The sequence below is a fragment of the Pleurodeles waltl genome, chromosome 6, assembly GCF_031143425.1.
Source record: "Pleurodeles waltl isolate 20211129_DDA chromosome 6, aPleWal1.hap1.20221129, whole genome shotgun sequence".
NCBI lineage: Eukaryota > Metazoa > Chordata > Amphibia > Caudata > Salamandridae > Pleurodeles > Pleurodeles waltl.
Window position 1 is genome coordinate 121,579,632 of NC_090445.1, and position 15,085 is coordinate 121,594,716.

The 15,085-nt window shown below is 46.8% G+C and overlaps 1 protein-coding gene across 1 annotated transcript in view; it reads left to right on the forward strand.

The window, feature by feature from the left end:
- Positions 1 to 15,085, forward strand: part of TBX21 (T-box transcription factor 21) — a 111,805-nt gene that overhangs the window by 67,021 nt on the left and 29,699 nt on the right. The window contains exons 2-3 of the mRNA XM_069237505.1: positions 11,308 to 11,462; positions 14,117 to 14,238. Of these exons, the coding sequence (XP_069093606.1) occupies positions 11,308 to 11,462; positions 14,117 to 14,238 (277 nt within the window). The remainder of the gene's footprint in view (positions 1 to 11,307; positions 11,463 to 14,116; positions 14,239 to 15,085) is intronic.

The following is a 15,085-nucleotide window of genomic DNA, read 5'->3' on the forward strand; positions in this document are numbered from 1 at the left end:
TAGGAAGTGATTTATCAATGCACAATGATAAACAACTCGGCAAGCAATCCACCAGTACTCCGCCAAAGCTATCTAACCTTGCCGCCCTAATCTCCAGCCGAAATGAAGAATTTGTTTGCCATTATCAGTGTCAATTTTCAGTGTAAGGCTACTTCCCAGGGTATAAACCTTGCACCCCTTAGCAGCACTAAGAACTATTTGTCCGAACACATGGCTGATACACAGGAGCCTGCTTATGATACCTCTACCTCATAACGCAAGAATGGGAGGAGCTTTTACTTTCATACACACCTCATCTCCTCTTGGAGAATAAAAGCCAAACTCCCAAAAGTGACCATAAACGGGAGAAAAAAGCCCAGATGGCCACCATATGGGCATCACTTTTGAATATTATTCAGATTTCTGTCAATGCTTTACAGTACCAGTCAGATAAAATGGACATCCAACTTTCGCTTCTAAACACTTTAGCTGTTTTCGTCTCCAATATCAATGAGAAACTTGCTGATTTAAATAGTCTCATCAAGCGGGCTCAAACCAGCACACAGTCACTGCAATTAGGCTGCACTTGTGCCCCAGTCGTGAGAAACTATCAACCGAACATGCCATCTATGCTAGTTGACCTTCCCACGGACATAAAGAAATGTACCAAACATACAATGGACGCATCCCAAGGAGTCCCTACCCTGGGAAGGGAGGCAGCTGCTCCGACTCCTGATCAAATGTGCCCAATTCTGCATGCCTCTTTCTTGAGGATGCAAATATCAACAGGTATGCCACCACATTCCCTGGAGGAAGGACCCTCAGGTCTGGGAGTTTGTCATTACAAACTCAATAGCACCATAATGGCTTCACTGAATACTGGGAAGTTTGGTATCAAACTTCTCAGCACAATAAACCCACATTGATGCCAGTGTGGGATTTACTGAAAAATGCATACAATGGGCATCTTAGAGATGCCCCCTGTATGTTAGCCCAACTACTAGTGTAGGACTGACCAGTCTGTGCCAGTCTGCCACTTTCAGACGAGTTTCCGACCATATGGGGTGAGTGCCTTTGTGCACTCTGTGGACGAAACAAAGCCTGTCCTGGGTGGAGGTGCTTCACACCTCCCCCTGCAGGAACTATAACACCTGGCAGTGAGCCTCAGAGGATCAAGCCGTGGGTTACAGTGGCCAAGGGCACCCCAGCTATAGGAGATGCCCGCCCGCCAAGCAAAGCCCCACTTTTGGCGGCAAGTCCGGCAGGAAAATTAGGGAAACAGGGAGGAGTGACCACCCAAGCCAGGACCACCCTTAATGTGCCCAGAGCTGAGGTGGTCCCCTCCCTGCAGAATCCTTCATCTTGGTTTGGAGAACAGGCACCAATGGGGATAGGAATGTGCCCCCCTCCCCTCAAGAAGTGGGCACAAGGAGGTTGTAGCCACCGTCAGGGACAGTAGCCATTGGCTCCTGCCCTCTGACCCCTAACATGTCCCTAAATCTAGGATTTAAGGGCCTCCCTGAACCCAGAAGGAATTCCCTGGCACTGATAGTGCCTACCGCCATGGTTTTCGTGGTGGTACGCTTGCCACATAAACCATGGCGGTAGGCGGGGTCATAATCCCGAGGGTGGGATTGTGACGGCCGCCTGGCTGGAGACCAAAGTCTCCAGCCCAGCGGCCGTTACCACCCTGGTGGACGGAGTGGTACATTGGCGGTTCGGCTTGAGCCAAACCGCCAATGTCATAATTTAGGAAAAGGTACCGCTAGCCTGTTGGCAGCACCTTTCCCCAAATTACCACCATCCGCCAGGGTTGTAATGAGGGCCTATATCTCACTTTGATATAGTATATACAGAGGCAGCTTCCTACAAGTGGTCATACTGAAACCATCACCAGCAGGGGCCTCACTGCCAGATGTATTATTCAATGCTTGTCTATCAGATCAACACTGCTGCAGCCTCATTTGAATTCCTGTCAATCAAATGCATCCAATCCATTGCTGAATCAGGTGGAAACCAACACCATCATCTTTTTACCTGAATACAAGTTAAAAGGACGAGTGGACATTTTAAGCAGGGGGAACATACCAGGACCACAAACAGCAATTAAAAGGCTGGATGATATAAAATCATCTGATATGCTATCCATAGAATTTGTCGAAATGAACAACGCTCTAGGAAATAAAGCAACAAAGGCTACATGGTCATCTCAGGAGACAGCAAGGAACATTTTAAAAGAGGAAGCGCAACTCAAGCTCTGGGGGATAAAACTGCTTCCTCATTACAATCCAGGCTACCTGAGCCATTGTTAGCCACCAGGCGACCAAATCTCGGATCTTGTAACAAGAACTTTAGAAATAGCTTGGAGTGCATTCCTCCGCACAGAAGCAAACCATGCTTCCAGACGGCCACGCCTCTATAGACAGAAGATGCAGAAACCCAAGATTGGGCTTGGTTAGTGAACACAATAAACAATGGAAAAATGAATTTCTGCCAAACCCTGAAAACAAAAAACATCTGCAAGCTATAAATAGTTTCCTACGTTCGTGCTCTCTGAACATAAATGGACTGGCTAGCAAAACAGCAGATCCTCAGTTGGTAATTTACCTACAGTCTTTTGACCTTATTCTTCTATAGGAGACATGGCTAGACCAGCCATTCCATCTACAGGGCTTTATGGTTCATCAACTCACTGCTTGTAAAGGAGCTGGGTTCAGCCACCTCAAAGGAGGACTTGCAATATATTTATCAATAGCAAATATCAGCAAAGTCCAAGAGTTGCATGTGAGGTAATCCACATGCGAAAACAAGGATTTGCAGCTGGTAATAATAAATGTATATGTGCATCCAAGAGAGAGAGCCAAGGGGGACAACTTACTGGTTAGTGAGGAAACAAAGCTCCTAGAAGAGGAGCAAACATCTAATTTCATAGTTATAGGAGATTTCAACATGCACTTACTGGGCTCAACAGAGGATGATGACTTTCTAGCAAATCAATCAACTCTATGGCACATCTCCCCAGATAGGCAACAAATGTGGAATACAAAATACATGAGCTAAGAGACTATTGGGGGAAGTTGAACATCTCAGCTTTGGGGCCCTGAGCGGTCAGTTTCCTGAGGATTGCCCGCCATCTGCAACGTTTCACACAGTAACAGCCAGGACAACTACATATTACACATTTGCGACTCTCTCTCTGTTCCACAATATCTCTACCTCCCATTTTGGGAAGAAGTATGACAGCGATAACCTTCCACAAAAAATTACGCTCAAAGTGAGTGCCTTAAATGTTTTCCAGCCAATAGAAGTTCTTGGCTCTAACTACACCATACACAATAAAAGAATCAAATACAACCACCGGTCCTCAACCAGTCTGCTGGAATCTGCTAAAGCTTTATTGCAACAGGGGTGAAGCACCAATTGGGAAGCTTTTACAAAGGCATTAGGAGAAGCTCATGCAATCCCGGTGAAGCCTAGGACTAATATACAGGAAGGGATTTGACAGGAAAGACGCACTGTTGTCCAAAATGAAGGATCAAGCATTTCAAGAAGTCAATAGATAAAACACTCAGAAAGCTTCGCCCTCAGGAATCTGATTTCAATTTGCAAAGGAGGCTGAGGCAACTTAAAGAGGGCTTAAAAAACAAGAGGATGAAGAATCGGTCTGGGCCAAGCTGCTCTACGATGCAAAAAGCAACAACAGCGCATGCTTTTGGCGCACAATGAGCATACTTTAAAACCCCACACTTTGTGGCGTCAGCTCGCAACTAACAGAGAAGGCCTGGGCGAAGTGCTTTTGGGAAAACTTCAATGGAGAATCACCTATGCTTGCAGGCCTAGCATGGCAAGTCATGAGGCAGATATAAAAAGGAAGATGGGAGGGGGCCCCTGGCCCTAATGGCTTACCACCTCCCTTATTCAAATTAGATCCAATTTACTGGGAAGATGGCCTGGCTCCGGTCTTTCAGTGAATTACAAGGGAGAAGGAAATACCAGCCTCGTGGAGGGCCTCCATCATCTCACCCACTTACAAACATGGGGATAAAAACAATGTTAAAAACTACAGATTGGTAGCTCTTATCGACAACGATGGCAAATATTTTGCCAGGGTTATCTTGGAGGAGTTAATAGCCTGGGCCAGCGATAACGTAGTGATCCCTCTAAACCAGACTGGATTTTCCAAGCACACCGGCAACAACACTAATATTCTGACCCTCTCTCTACTAATTGATGCCACAAAGAGGGCTAAGTTACCACTGTACCTCTGTTTTATCAACTACAGGTCTGCCTTCCATCACATAAAAAAGGGCAAACTGTGGTGCAAACTGAGTAACTGGAAGATTCCACCCACCCTACTGCAACAGCTGATTTTGCTACACACAGAGACCTGGGTACAAGCTAAGCTAGGGACAGGAACTCATCTCTTTAGATGCATCCCAACCACTAACGGCCTGGAGCAGGGATGAGTCTTAGGTCCCACCTTGTTCAACTTCTTTATGGAGCATTCAACACCGAGGTTAGAAAGTTGCAACTCTCACGCCCGGATGCTAGGGGGCTTGGTCCTTTCGAACCTATTATACGCCGATGACTTGGTACTCATAAGCCGTACTTCTGTTGGCCTTCAGCATTTATTAGATGCCACACAATTTTACTCAGAAAAGAACAGCCTGAGGATTAATTTGGAAAAAAATAAGATTTATGGTCCTGAAAGGTAAAAAGGTAAAAGGATCCCTCGTTGGTACCTGGCCCGCCAACCACTGGAGGCAATGTAAGAGTACAAGTACTTAGGGTGATCCCATCTCTGACGCAAAGCAAATGTGATAAGAACAAGATTTAACAGCTTCTTCACTGAAAACGAGGACTCGGAAGGATTCAGATAATCAAAGGATGCTCTTGGGAGAGATGAACTCAAGCTGGACAGCCTAAAGCAAATAAATCCATCACATAGAACGCAATCAACTGAGTTACAAACCTGAAAAACCAATGGGCAAAATACATTCCCAGGGGAGTTTTCCGAATGCCCACAACAAGTCATAAGCAAACACATATGCGCTGCCTGGTAGCCTTCGACCTAAAAATGACAAAATGATGAGCTGATATTATCCAAAAAAATTGCCACATTATGCTGCATATTTTGCATTTTCTTGCCCCGTGATTTAGTGAACTCTGCCACATATTTTGGTCCTCCCTTGCCACATAACTCCAGTTATGCTGCGTAACACCTAGTGTTTACAGCACTTAGAAATGCGGAAGTGAAGAATGAAGTGCTACATAAAAAGGAAGTTGTTAAAATTATCACTGTGAACTTTAGGTTGAGCTGGGATCTGTCTAATGAGCTTTATGTTTGGACAACAAAGATTGATGAGCACCATATTGTTTTTTTTTTAAAGAGTTTTACTCAGCTCAAGGCCCACTAGGCCAGGTTTTACAGTGTTGTGAAGTGCATTGTAAAACAGCGAATCAATAAAAAGTGCTTGGAATTTGATTCACAGCATGAGTATTAAACAGTGATATATTTGCATCACTTTGAGCTCTAATGTAGGGGGCAGCAGCGGTGTGGTGTGTTCCGTGGCTGTTAGCAGTGCTTTGATCCCTGTGTTGGGACAGCAGTGATCTGATCTCAATGTAAGGTGTCAGTCGCTTGAGCTCTATCTTTGGGTAGCAGTGGCATGATCTCTGTTGGTGGAGGGTCTGTGCCACGACCTCTGTGTTGAGGTAGCGGTGTCCTAAGCTCTGTGTTGGTGTAAAAGTGTGGTGAGCTGTGTGGTGGAGTAACAGAGCCTTCAGCTCTATGTTGGGGTAGCAGTGTGGTGAGCCCTTGTTGTTGTCATAGTTCCTGGGCTGTACTTTTGGGTAGCAGTGCTTGATGAGTTTCATGTTGGAGTTGGATCATTCTAATCCCTAAAACTAGGGGTAGATGATCTCTGTCGCGGGGTAGCAGAGCCTTAAGCTCTAGGTTCAGTGTTCGGGTTGCAGTGTCCTGAGCTTTGTGTTGCGCGTCAGTGTCCTGGCATCTATTATAGGATTTTGGTGCCCTGAGCTGTGTGCTGGGGTAGTAGTGCACTGCGCTATGTTGGAGTACTAGTGCAGTTAGCTCTGTGTTAGAGCGTAGGGCACTACTATCCCGTGTTAGTATAGCAATGTGGACCCTATTTGGGGGTAGCAGTGCAGTGAGCTCCCTGTTGTGGTAGCAGAGCTCTGATCTCTGTTCTGCAGTGCAACGCGCTGAGCTGTTTGTGTAGCAGCGTCTGAGCTTATCGGTTTAGCCTGTGCTCAATGTTGAGGCAGCAGTGTCATGGGAACCACGTTGTGTTTGCAGAGCTCTGATCACTATGCTGCTGTAGCAATGCACTGAGATGTTTGTGTAGCAGTGTCCTAGCTCTAAGCTTTATGATGAGTTATCAGTGCCCTGTGCTCAGTGTTGAGGCAGCAGTGCCATGGGAACTATGTTGTGGTAGCAGAGCTCTGATCTCTATGTTGTGGTAGCAGAGCTCTGATCACTATGCTGCTGTAGCCATGCATTGACGTGTTTGTGTAGCAGTGTCCTAGCTCTAAATTTTATGATGAGTTATCAGTGCCCTGTGCTCAGTGTTGAGGCAGCAGTGCCATGGGAACCATGCTGTGGTAGCAGAGCTCTGATATCTCTGTTGTGGTAGCAGAGCTCTGATATCTATGTTGTGGTAGCAGAGCTCTGATATCTCTGTTGTGGTAGCAGAGCTCTGATATCTCTGTTGGGGCCGCAGTGCTCTGAGCTCTGTGTCAGAACAGCAGTATAGCGATCTCTTTGCGTAGATGTGCCAGGAGCTCGATGCTCTATGTTGGAAGGGCCCTTGACTCTACACTGGGAGTAGTTGTGCCTGGTGAGCTCTTTCTTGGGGTTGTATCACCTGGATGTCATATATTGCTTGTATCAGCAGTCTGATATGTGCTCTGGTGGTGTAGCAGTGCCGGTCATGGAGCAGCTGTGGTGAGGTAGCAGACCCTGACCTCTAAGCTCTATACTGGGGCAGGAGACCACTGAGCTCTGTATGTTGAAGTAGCAGTATGGTGATGTCAGTATTGGGACAGTAGTGCCTTGAGTCTGCTCTGCGTTAGGCTGCTGTTGTGCTCATCACTAGTTTGAGGTTGTGTCAGAAGTTGGTGACAGCACCCACTCCAAGTTAGGTTTTTAGAATGATCTCAACCACTGTGAGGTCATAAGGTTAATAAAAGACCAAAGCATGAGCATGTGCACCCTCGAGCACACAACTTGCGGTGTTAGTGTCTGTTGGCGTCAAGGACTGAACGCTTGAACGATCTGCAGACTCAGCTTTTAGACGGTCCAAAGAAATGGCGACTCCTGCAGTATCCACAGTGTCCTCTGCTCAGAACAGTATAAGTGAAAGGTGCCAGGTGTGTCGCTCAGAGTGCGCCAGATTGGAGGAAACCCCACAAAAAAACTCCAATCTTAAGAGTCCTAATTGATGATGTTGAGGAGAAATTATGAGAATCGCAAGCACCAAACTAGTCCTGATGGGCCATGAAGAAGAAACGAGTCAGGACAATATCTCTTAAAATAACCAATAGAAGTTCCAGCTGCAAGATGCAAAAAGCTCACGCAAAAATAGAAACAAGGCGATGAAAAATGTGATGGAAAATAGGGAACAAATGCGGTGTGACTCATCCTTCTTTGATAACTGCCCTCTTGTATATAGTCTACCAGGAACTGACATTACAAAAAAGGACAATACTTCATCTTTGATTGGGATTTCTAGAACACATCCTATGGACTGCCCACCATCTTGAAAAGGGGTCCTTAGAAGGTTAGACCATGCCTTTAGCCTGGTAATCAGGGCACTCACTTGGAAGGTGAAGAAGAAGCCTCAGTTCTGCATCTGCCTTCTAGCGCAGCAGTACGTAAGAATTTCTGCATCTAAATGTGTCCTGAGCAGAGAACCACTTGCAGGATGCAAAGACTCCAGAATGTTCTAGCCGTGCAGGAGCAACGCTGAACACTGAGTACGGCATCTCAAGACCTGACGATTGTCAACGCGGTTAATGCTTGTCCCTCCTCAGCCGGTACAGATCTTCAGGCAAGCCTATAACTTCCATCTCAGTCCGTATGGAACTGTTGGTCCTCTTATTGGTCCTCGTGGAGATAGTTGTGGAGTAATGGCTGATTTGCAGGACTTATTGAAACACTGTGTTGAGGCAATTGCCTTTGTTGTGTGAGGTGGCATCAAGAGTATCTTTAACTGAAAGTCATCACAAGTGTCCATGAATACTTTTGGGAGAAGAATGGTGCTGCCCCCGAGCTAGAAGTTAGTCCCCATCTAGGAGGATATACCAGGAAGTGAGGAACAGGTCTGCCACGAGGATGGTGACGTCGCCTATGAAGTTGTTTGCTGGGCCTGGTGAACAGTAACAGTTACTATTTTGAATTATGTGGGACAGTGCTACTCTGATGCCTAGTTTCACAGCTTTTGCTGTGTGTCAGTGAGAACTAGTATATAGAGTAATGTTCTCTGCATATCACTGCTATACCACCGCCTTGCCCTGTTGGTGGGTGTGTGAGGGGGTACATTTCAGGCACGAGATGTTGCAGAGATAAAACAATGGAGTCAGAGAACAGATCTCCACATTGAGGAGCAAGTTCAGATCATGGATGTTGAGGGCATGTCTGGCAGCTGACCTGGCATTGATTACACTGCATTTTAATGAGTGTACTTTTTCGGTATGTTTGTGTGTGCTGATTTTTGTCTTCGGATAGTACTGGCTGTCCCCATCTCCATATTTAAATTTATGGTAACTACTTCCAAGTATGCACAGATCACAGCCTTTAATACCACTGTTCCAAGGCTCCTCATCTAAATCTACTTCAGAAATTAAGAAATTGATTTTACATCTCCAGGAAGACTCATTTGAGCTGGTTAGCAGGCCTGAAGCTGGCAACCCAGCAGACTTCCTGACAGCCATCCATGGGGCGTTACTGCTGAAGAAGCCACCTAAGCAAATGGAACTGAAGACTATGTGCTGATTGTAGTTAATAGCTGAAGACCATCCCTGCTTCCCTGGAAGGCATGGTGGCACCAACTGTATCTGACGAATGCCTCTCCATGGGCAAGAATGAATGGAGCTATATCCTGCAAAGGCATGTAAGAGAATGCTGCAGGCAGTCCAATGTGTGAGATGAGCGGTCTGTAACTAAGGAAGCACTGCCTTTGAGCGGCGGCTGCATTGTAGTCTCTGGTACAAAACATTCTTTAGCAAGCACAACTGAAACACCAGGAAGTAGAAAAGATGAACATGCAAATACATCATAACATCCTGTTTCATGGCATCAATCAGTAGGTCGAAAATGTGGTGCTTGGCTGCGTTCCGTGTCACGAAGCTGGGCCAGGTGAAACCATTGATCCTATTGTCAGAGACGATACTCCCCTGTCTCCATTTTCTTGCATCAGTGTTGAGTTTTCTTGCCTCCCAGATGGGCAGATAAGGTGATCTGAGCTGGAGAATATCCTGGCAGCCCCTGGCATACTGACTGAGAACTATTCCAGGGTACCGAGTTTGCCCTTTGCCTGTGGTCTCTTAGAATCACCTGTAGTAAGATTGCACCTTAATGTCCCCAAGCCAACAGGGAAGGTGAGGGGCTCATAGGGAGGTTAAACAAAGTCCCCAGTACTGCTAAACTGGAACATGAGAACAGAGAGTGGGTCTTTAGAAGTGCTTAAGACGTATCTCAACACTCCCCATGATTCCACAAAAAAAAACCATGGTGTTGATGCTGTTGGGCCAGGAGATCGACAAAACCATCCCATAATCACACACAGTGGTGGCAACTGTCTAATAGTCATGATAGCATACAAAACCGTTGTCAAGCCAGAAACAGGTGAACAAGAAGAGGTAGTCAGGGCCATCCCATGCATGCAGGAGACTGATTCCTCCTACATAAAAACCCATTGGAGCCGCCTTCTTGAAATGGGAACTCGAAATGGCACAGAGGGCCTCGTTCTACGGCTGTCAGTCTTCAGACCGCCAGCCCCGTGGTGGCAGTCAGGACCGCCACATGAAGACCCTGGCAGTCAGACCACCAGGGTTCCGCCAGCACCGCTGGGCCCGACGGTCCCAATGGCCTTACGGTGGCAGAAATCGTAATCCACCTGGGCAGCGCTGCCTTGTGGATTACGACCTCATTCTTCACCAGCTTTTTCATGGTGGTTCTACCACCATGAAAAGACTAGCAAAGAACAGGTGCAGGGGTCCCCCTGCCCAGCATCATCGCAATGTTCACTGTCTGCTCGTGGGTGGGTGCTGGTGCACCCTGTGGGCTACAGCAATGCCGCATGCAACAATGCTGTAGCTTGTTTCCCACTAGGTTGGTGGGCAGAAACCAATAGGGTACGGCGGGGTGGTTGCCACTACAGTGGTGACCACCCTGTTGAGGGTTTGGCAGACAGGCTTTCCCATCCGCCAAACTCATAATGAGGGCCATAGTGTCTGCCGACAGATATGGCAAAAGAGGGATGAGAAAAAAAATCCCATTTCAAGAGGCTAATTCGAGACCCAATGAGAATGATCAAGTCTGTGCTGAATGACCCCTCTGATGACCATGATTTGGAGACCACTTTGATTCCACCCTTCTCCCTGACTGATCATCAAACTGTTGGGATGCCACCCCACCAGTGCCTACTTTGAATGATTCTGAATCTCACATAACGTTGAGCAGCTCTGGAACGAGGTGTATGAGGTCCTGCTACTCGCCCCCAACCATTACAAAAGTATTGTGACTTTATTGATTGATTTCCCATTAATATATTGCACCATTTGTCTGGAGAGGAATGTTATGTCCATTGCTACTATGAATGTGTGTCAGAAGACCACACATACCCCAAGCTAGGTTTTTAGAAGGTCTCACCCATAATGGAAGTTCATAAAATTATTAAAAGGCTAAGAACGTGGGCCTGTGCATATCTGTACCACGCAACTCACTGAGAGTGTTGTCTGTTTCACCTCTTGGATATCTTGTTAGAGAACATGTGTATTGACTAAAACAGGGTAGACACAGCAATGCGCTAAGGGCAAGTTGTATCAAAGGGTTTCACCCATTCTGTGTCTATGGGGAAACAGGTTAGTATATAAAAGCCGAGATTCTGTGTTGTGGCTCAAGTGTCATCAGCTCTGTGTTGCAGTGTGTTAAGCTATGTAATGATCTGAGCTCTGTAATGCACAAGCTGTTTACTGGGCTCCATACTGTGCTAGTTATTGCCCGCAGTCCCTTGATTTACCCCAGTCCTTGGTTGGTCCATTAACTCACCTTTTCTCTCTCTCTCTCTTTCACTTTCTCTGCAGGCGGATGTTCCCCTTCCTCAGCTTCAACATTTCCGGTATGGACCCAATGACGCATTACAACGTGTTTGTGGATATCGTGCTTGCAGACCAGCACCACTGGCGGTACCAGGGCGGTAAATGGGTCCAGTGCGGCAAAGCAGAAGGAAATATGCCAGGTATTTCTCACTGCCCCTGGACCTGGCCACCAACAAAGTCTCTGTGACTGATCCACTCCAGAGAATGGTGCATCACGCAACTAATCCAACCCCAGAATCTGTCTCTCAGCAGCCCCGCTCCCAACCCCCCTTCAGGCACATCCCCAACAGGGAAACTGGCTTTTAGGACTCCACCTTAGGAAGTGGCCAATCCCAGGCACTGACCTCATCGCAGGAACTGGCCCATCCCAGTTATCGAACCCATCTGTGGGCCTGACCCTACCTCAGGAGCAACTCCAAGGAGATGCTCCTCCCCAAGAACTGAACCCACATACGGAATGACCTTCCTACAAGGGCTCCCCGCAGCCGAGCCCCCAGGTGTTACCCACTGCCTCTTATTGTAGGAATGCTTTGGGCCTTGTTCCTATCAAAAACTTCAATAAGGAGAAATCGTGCACAAACCTTCCATTCCACCTTTTTTTGTTGAAGGCTGCTTCACTGATCCTTCATTGTCCTCAAAGCTGACATGAACATCAAGCTTTCACAAAGCAAGTAAACATAAGATGCTGCCAAGAGGAAAACTAATCTATAAAAATAAAGTTTATTCATATCGACGCAGACAATACCCACTCGCACACTATTAATGTAGAAACAGTGACCAATAATCATGGAACACTGTCAACACACACTGCCATCAGTAACGCTACACGCCTCAATGTAAACAGCATCACTATTAATGGAGCACTGTTACTGCAGACAGGCTTCACACGAGTAACAATAAGCTATAACCTGAACCCATTTCTCAGGGTAGAACAAGCTGCTCCCACAGTCAGACTTGCCTATGTGCAATCGGGCAGTGCACAGTGGGCTGTTCTGACAGGTCAGTGTGTGGGTCGTTTTTTTTGGGGGGGGGGATCTTGGTGGGCCTGTTTTATCTTGGTCCGCTGGGTCAGGTATTTACTGTTGATCTCCCTTACGTTAAAACAAACATTGGCTGCAGCAAGCTGAAACCATGCCACCAGCCACAACTACCAGTGGTCTCCCCTAACTTGAAAAATACTTATACAGTGTGCCTTTACAAATTCAGAACTGTTTTCGTTGCAAACATGGGATCCTTTTATAGCTATCTAATTGGGGCCACCTTTATTTTGCTGTCCGGGACTACTTTTTGTCCCATTCTGACCCTCACTGCCCCTTCTCCTCCGTCTGAGCAAGTGACGCTTGCATGCTTAGCGAGTTTCCCACTCTCCTCATTTCACCTCGATATGTATGGTTATGAAAGCAGCTGTCGCGGCTCGCACGTTCAATAAGGAGGGAGCGGGGCGGCGCACGTGGAGGGAGGGTGCAGCGCAGCGAGCGGGTCGAAAAATGAATTAAGATAACATAAAATAAAATAAAAATGTATCCGCTCCTCGCCGCACCTCTCCTCCGTCTCCTCAGGCAAGCTGCAGGCACTGGCTCCCAGCCTGTCCTGCAGCCAATCCTGACGCTGCTCAGAGCAGCGTCAAGATTGGCTGGGAGCACCCTGGCTGAGCACTCCCAGGCAGACTGGGAGCCTGTGCAGGCTCTGTCCAGCTCAGCAACCATGTTGCTGGACTGGAGAGAGCCTACAGCGCATGTGTGTTTGGCTGGCCCGAGGCGGCCAGCCAAACACACATGCGCTCTGAGGGGAGTGCACAGTGCACTCCCCTCAGCTCATCACCCCGTGGCTCCGCCCCCTCCACCACATTTATTATCCCTTTGTGGTAAAAGGTTTGCAGCTTCTGCTGCTGGCGGGGGGGGCGGCGACCCTCCTCCACCCTAAGGGAGGATCCGCCCCTGGAAAGCAGCACTATGTACACTGCTTCGAGCTTCTGGAGTGCACTCTCACAAATCCACTCTCTCAAGAGGCCACAAACTATCAAATAATAATAATTTAACGTCCAGTACACAGAATTCATGTCAACATGCCAAATATTCTCTAAATACGGTGACCACTCGAAGGCAAAGTTTAAGGCGTCAACGACAACAAACTTGTCTTAAACCGTTGGTCTTTTGATTGACCTCATTTGGATGCATGAACCCGACCTGTGCCGGAAAAGCCGGCCTAAGATGCTGGCACACAAATTTCCGTTTTGGCCATGATGGCTGACTGTAACTTCACATTGAAGAGCGTGACTGAGTGTAGCTCCAAAAAACCCTCTAGGTCTTCCAAACGTCAGCACCGGACGGATGGTAGGGTAGGAGCTTACCAAGGTAGACCAGTGAAGAAGCAGCATCAGGGAGTTGAAGGTTTCTCTGAAGGGTGCAGGAACAAGTTTGTGAGAATCCCAGGGCAGAGATAGGACGAGCTGGGAGTTAGGCGGGGGCGATCTGAGAGATGTGACTAAAAGCACAAAGAGAAGAGACATGGATTTGAGATTTGTGGGTTTATGGGGGCATTAAAATAGAAAGAAGTGGAGTTTGTAGGAGGAATGATTGTTTATTTTATGGGATGGGACTAGAAGCCTGGGACAAAATGTTGACACGCAAGAAGTTCTGGGTTATGTGACAGGTGGTTGGATTGGTGTGAACGTAGCAGAAGAAGCCTGGTATACAGCAGCAGTAGGTAGTCAAAGATTCATACCAGGTTCCACTCAGAGTGATCCTGAATATCTTGGAGATGCGGAGGAGAGCTCACGCTCTTTGTCTTGCAGGTAATCGGATTTACATGCACCCGGACTCCCCCAACACTGGCGCCCACTGGATGAGGCAGGAGATCCTGTTTGGGAAACTGAAGCTCACCAACAACAAAGGGGCGTCGAACAACCTGACACAGGTAACTACCCAAACTACTACCAACTGCACCCCATGTCACCACAAACAGAAGCCATGAGAAGGGATATCCAAAGTCACTGCAAACAGCATTTAAACAAGACCTCTTTTCAAAACAAACAGCACCCTAAGTCACTTGTATGTTGGACTATCAAGGTCTTGTGTATGGAACTACAAAAATGTAAATTTCAGAATATTCACTACCACTAGATTGTCAAAGTAAATATATAGAATTATAGGTTTAATGTCCTTAAATCCAAATGTACATACTTTGAAAATATATCTCTCATCAAAATAGGTGATTTAGCTGAAAAAAAAGAGGAGGATCTCCTTGACTGACCAACTTAACTCTGTGAAACGGTTTCTCCACTCTCGGGGACCACAGCTCGTTAGTGCAGCAAGCTGACGCAGTAACTCCCAATGCAGCATTTCCATGGAGGCCGTATATTTTAACAGTTTTGGGTAGAGTGACCAGATGTTGAAAAGAAAAAAATCAGGACAGGTTAGACATAAAAGTAGGACTAAATCCTTTAATCTCACTTCTATATCTGGCCTGCACTGTTAAATAAAAAAAAAAAAAAGGAGAGAGAGACAGGGCGTGTGTGTAAGTAAATTGTTTAAGACTACTGGTGCATGTGACAGCAGGAGAGTATACCTTTGACTTCTGATTCGCACGTTTACCTCACCTTTGTCCCAAACTGGCACATTTATTAACTATTAACAAAAGCATCGGTGCAGCCCTCTGAAAACCATGACTATCCGAGGAAATCCAAGAACTCTGGTCACCGTAGTTTTGGGGCAAAAACGGCTAAAACAGTACTCAAATCCTAAACTCGGTGAACCTCTTCAGC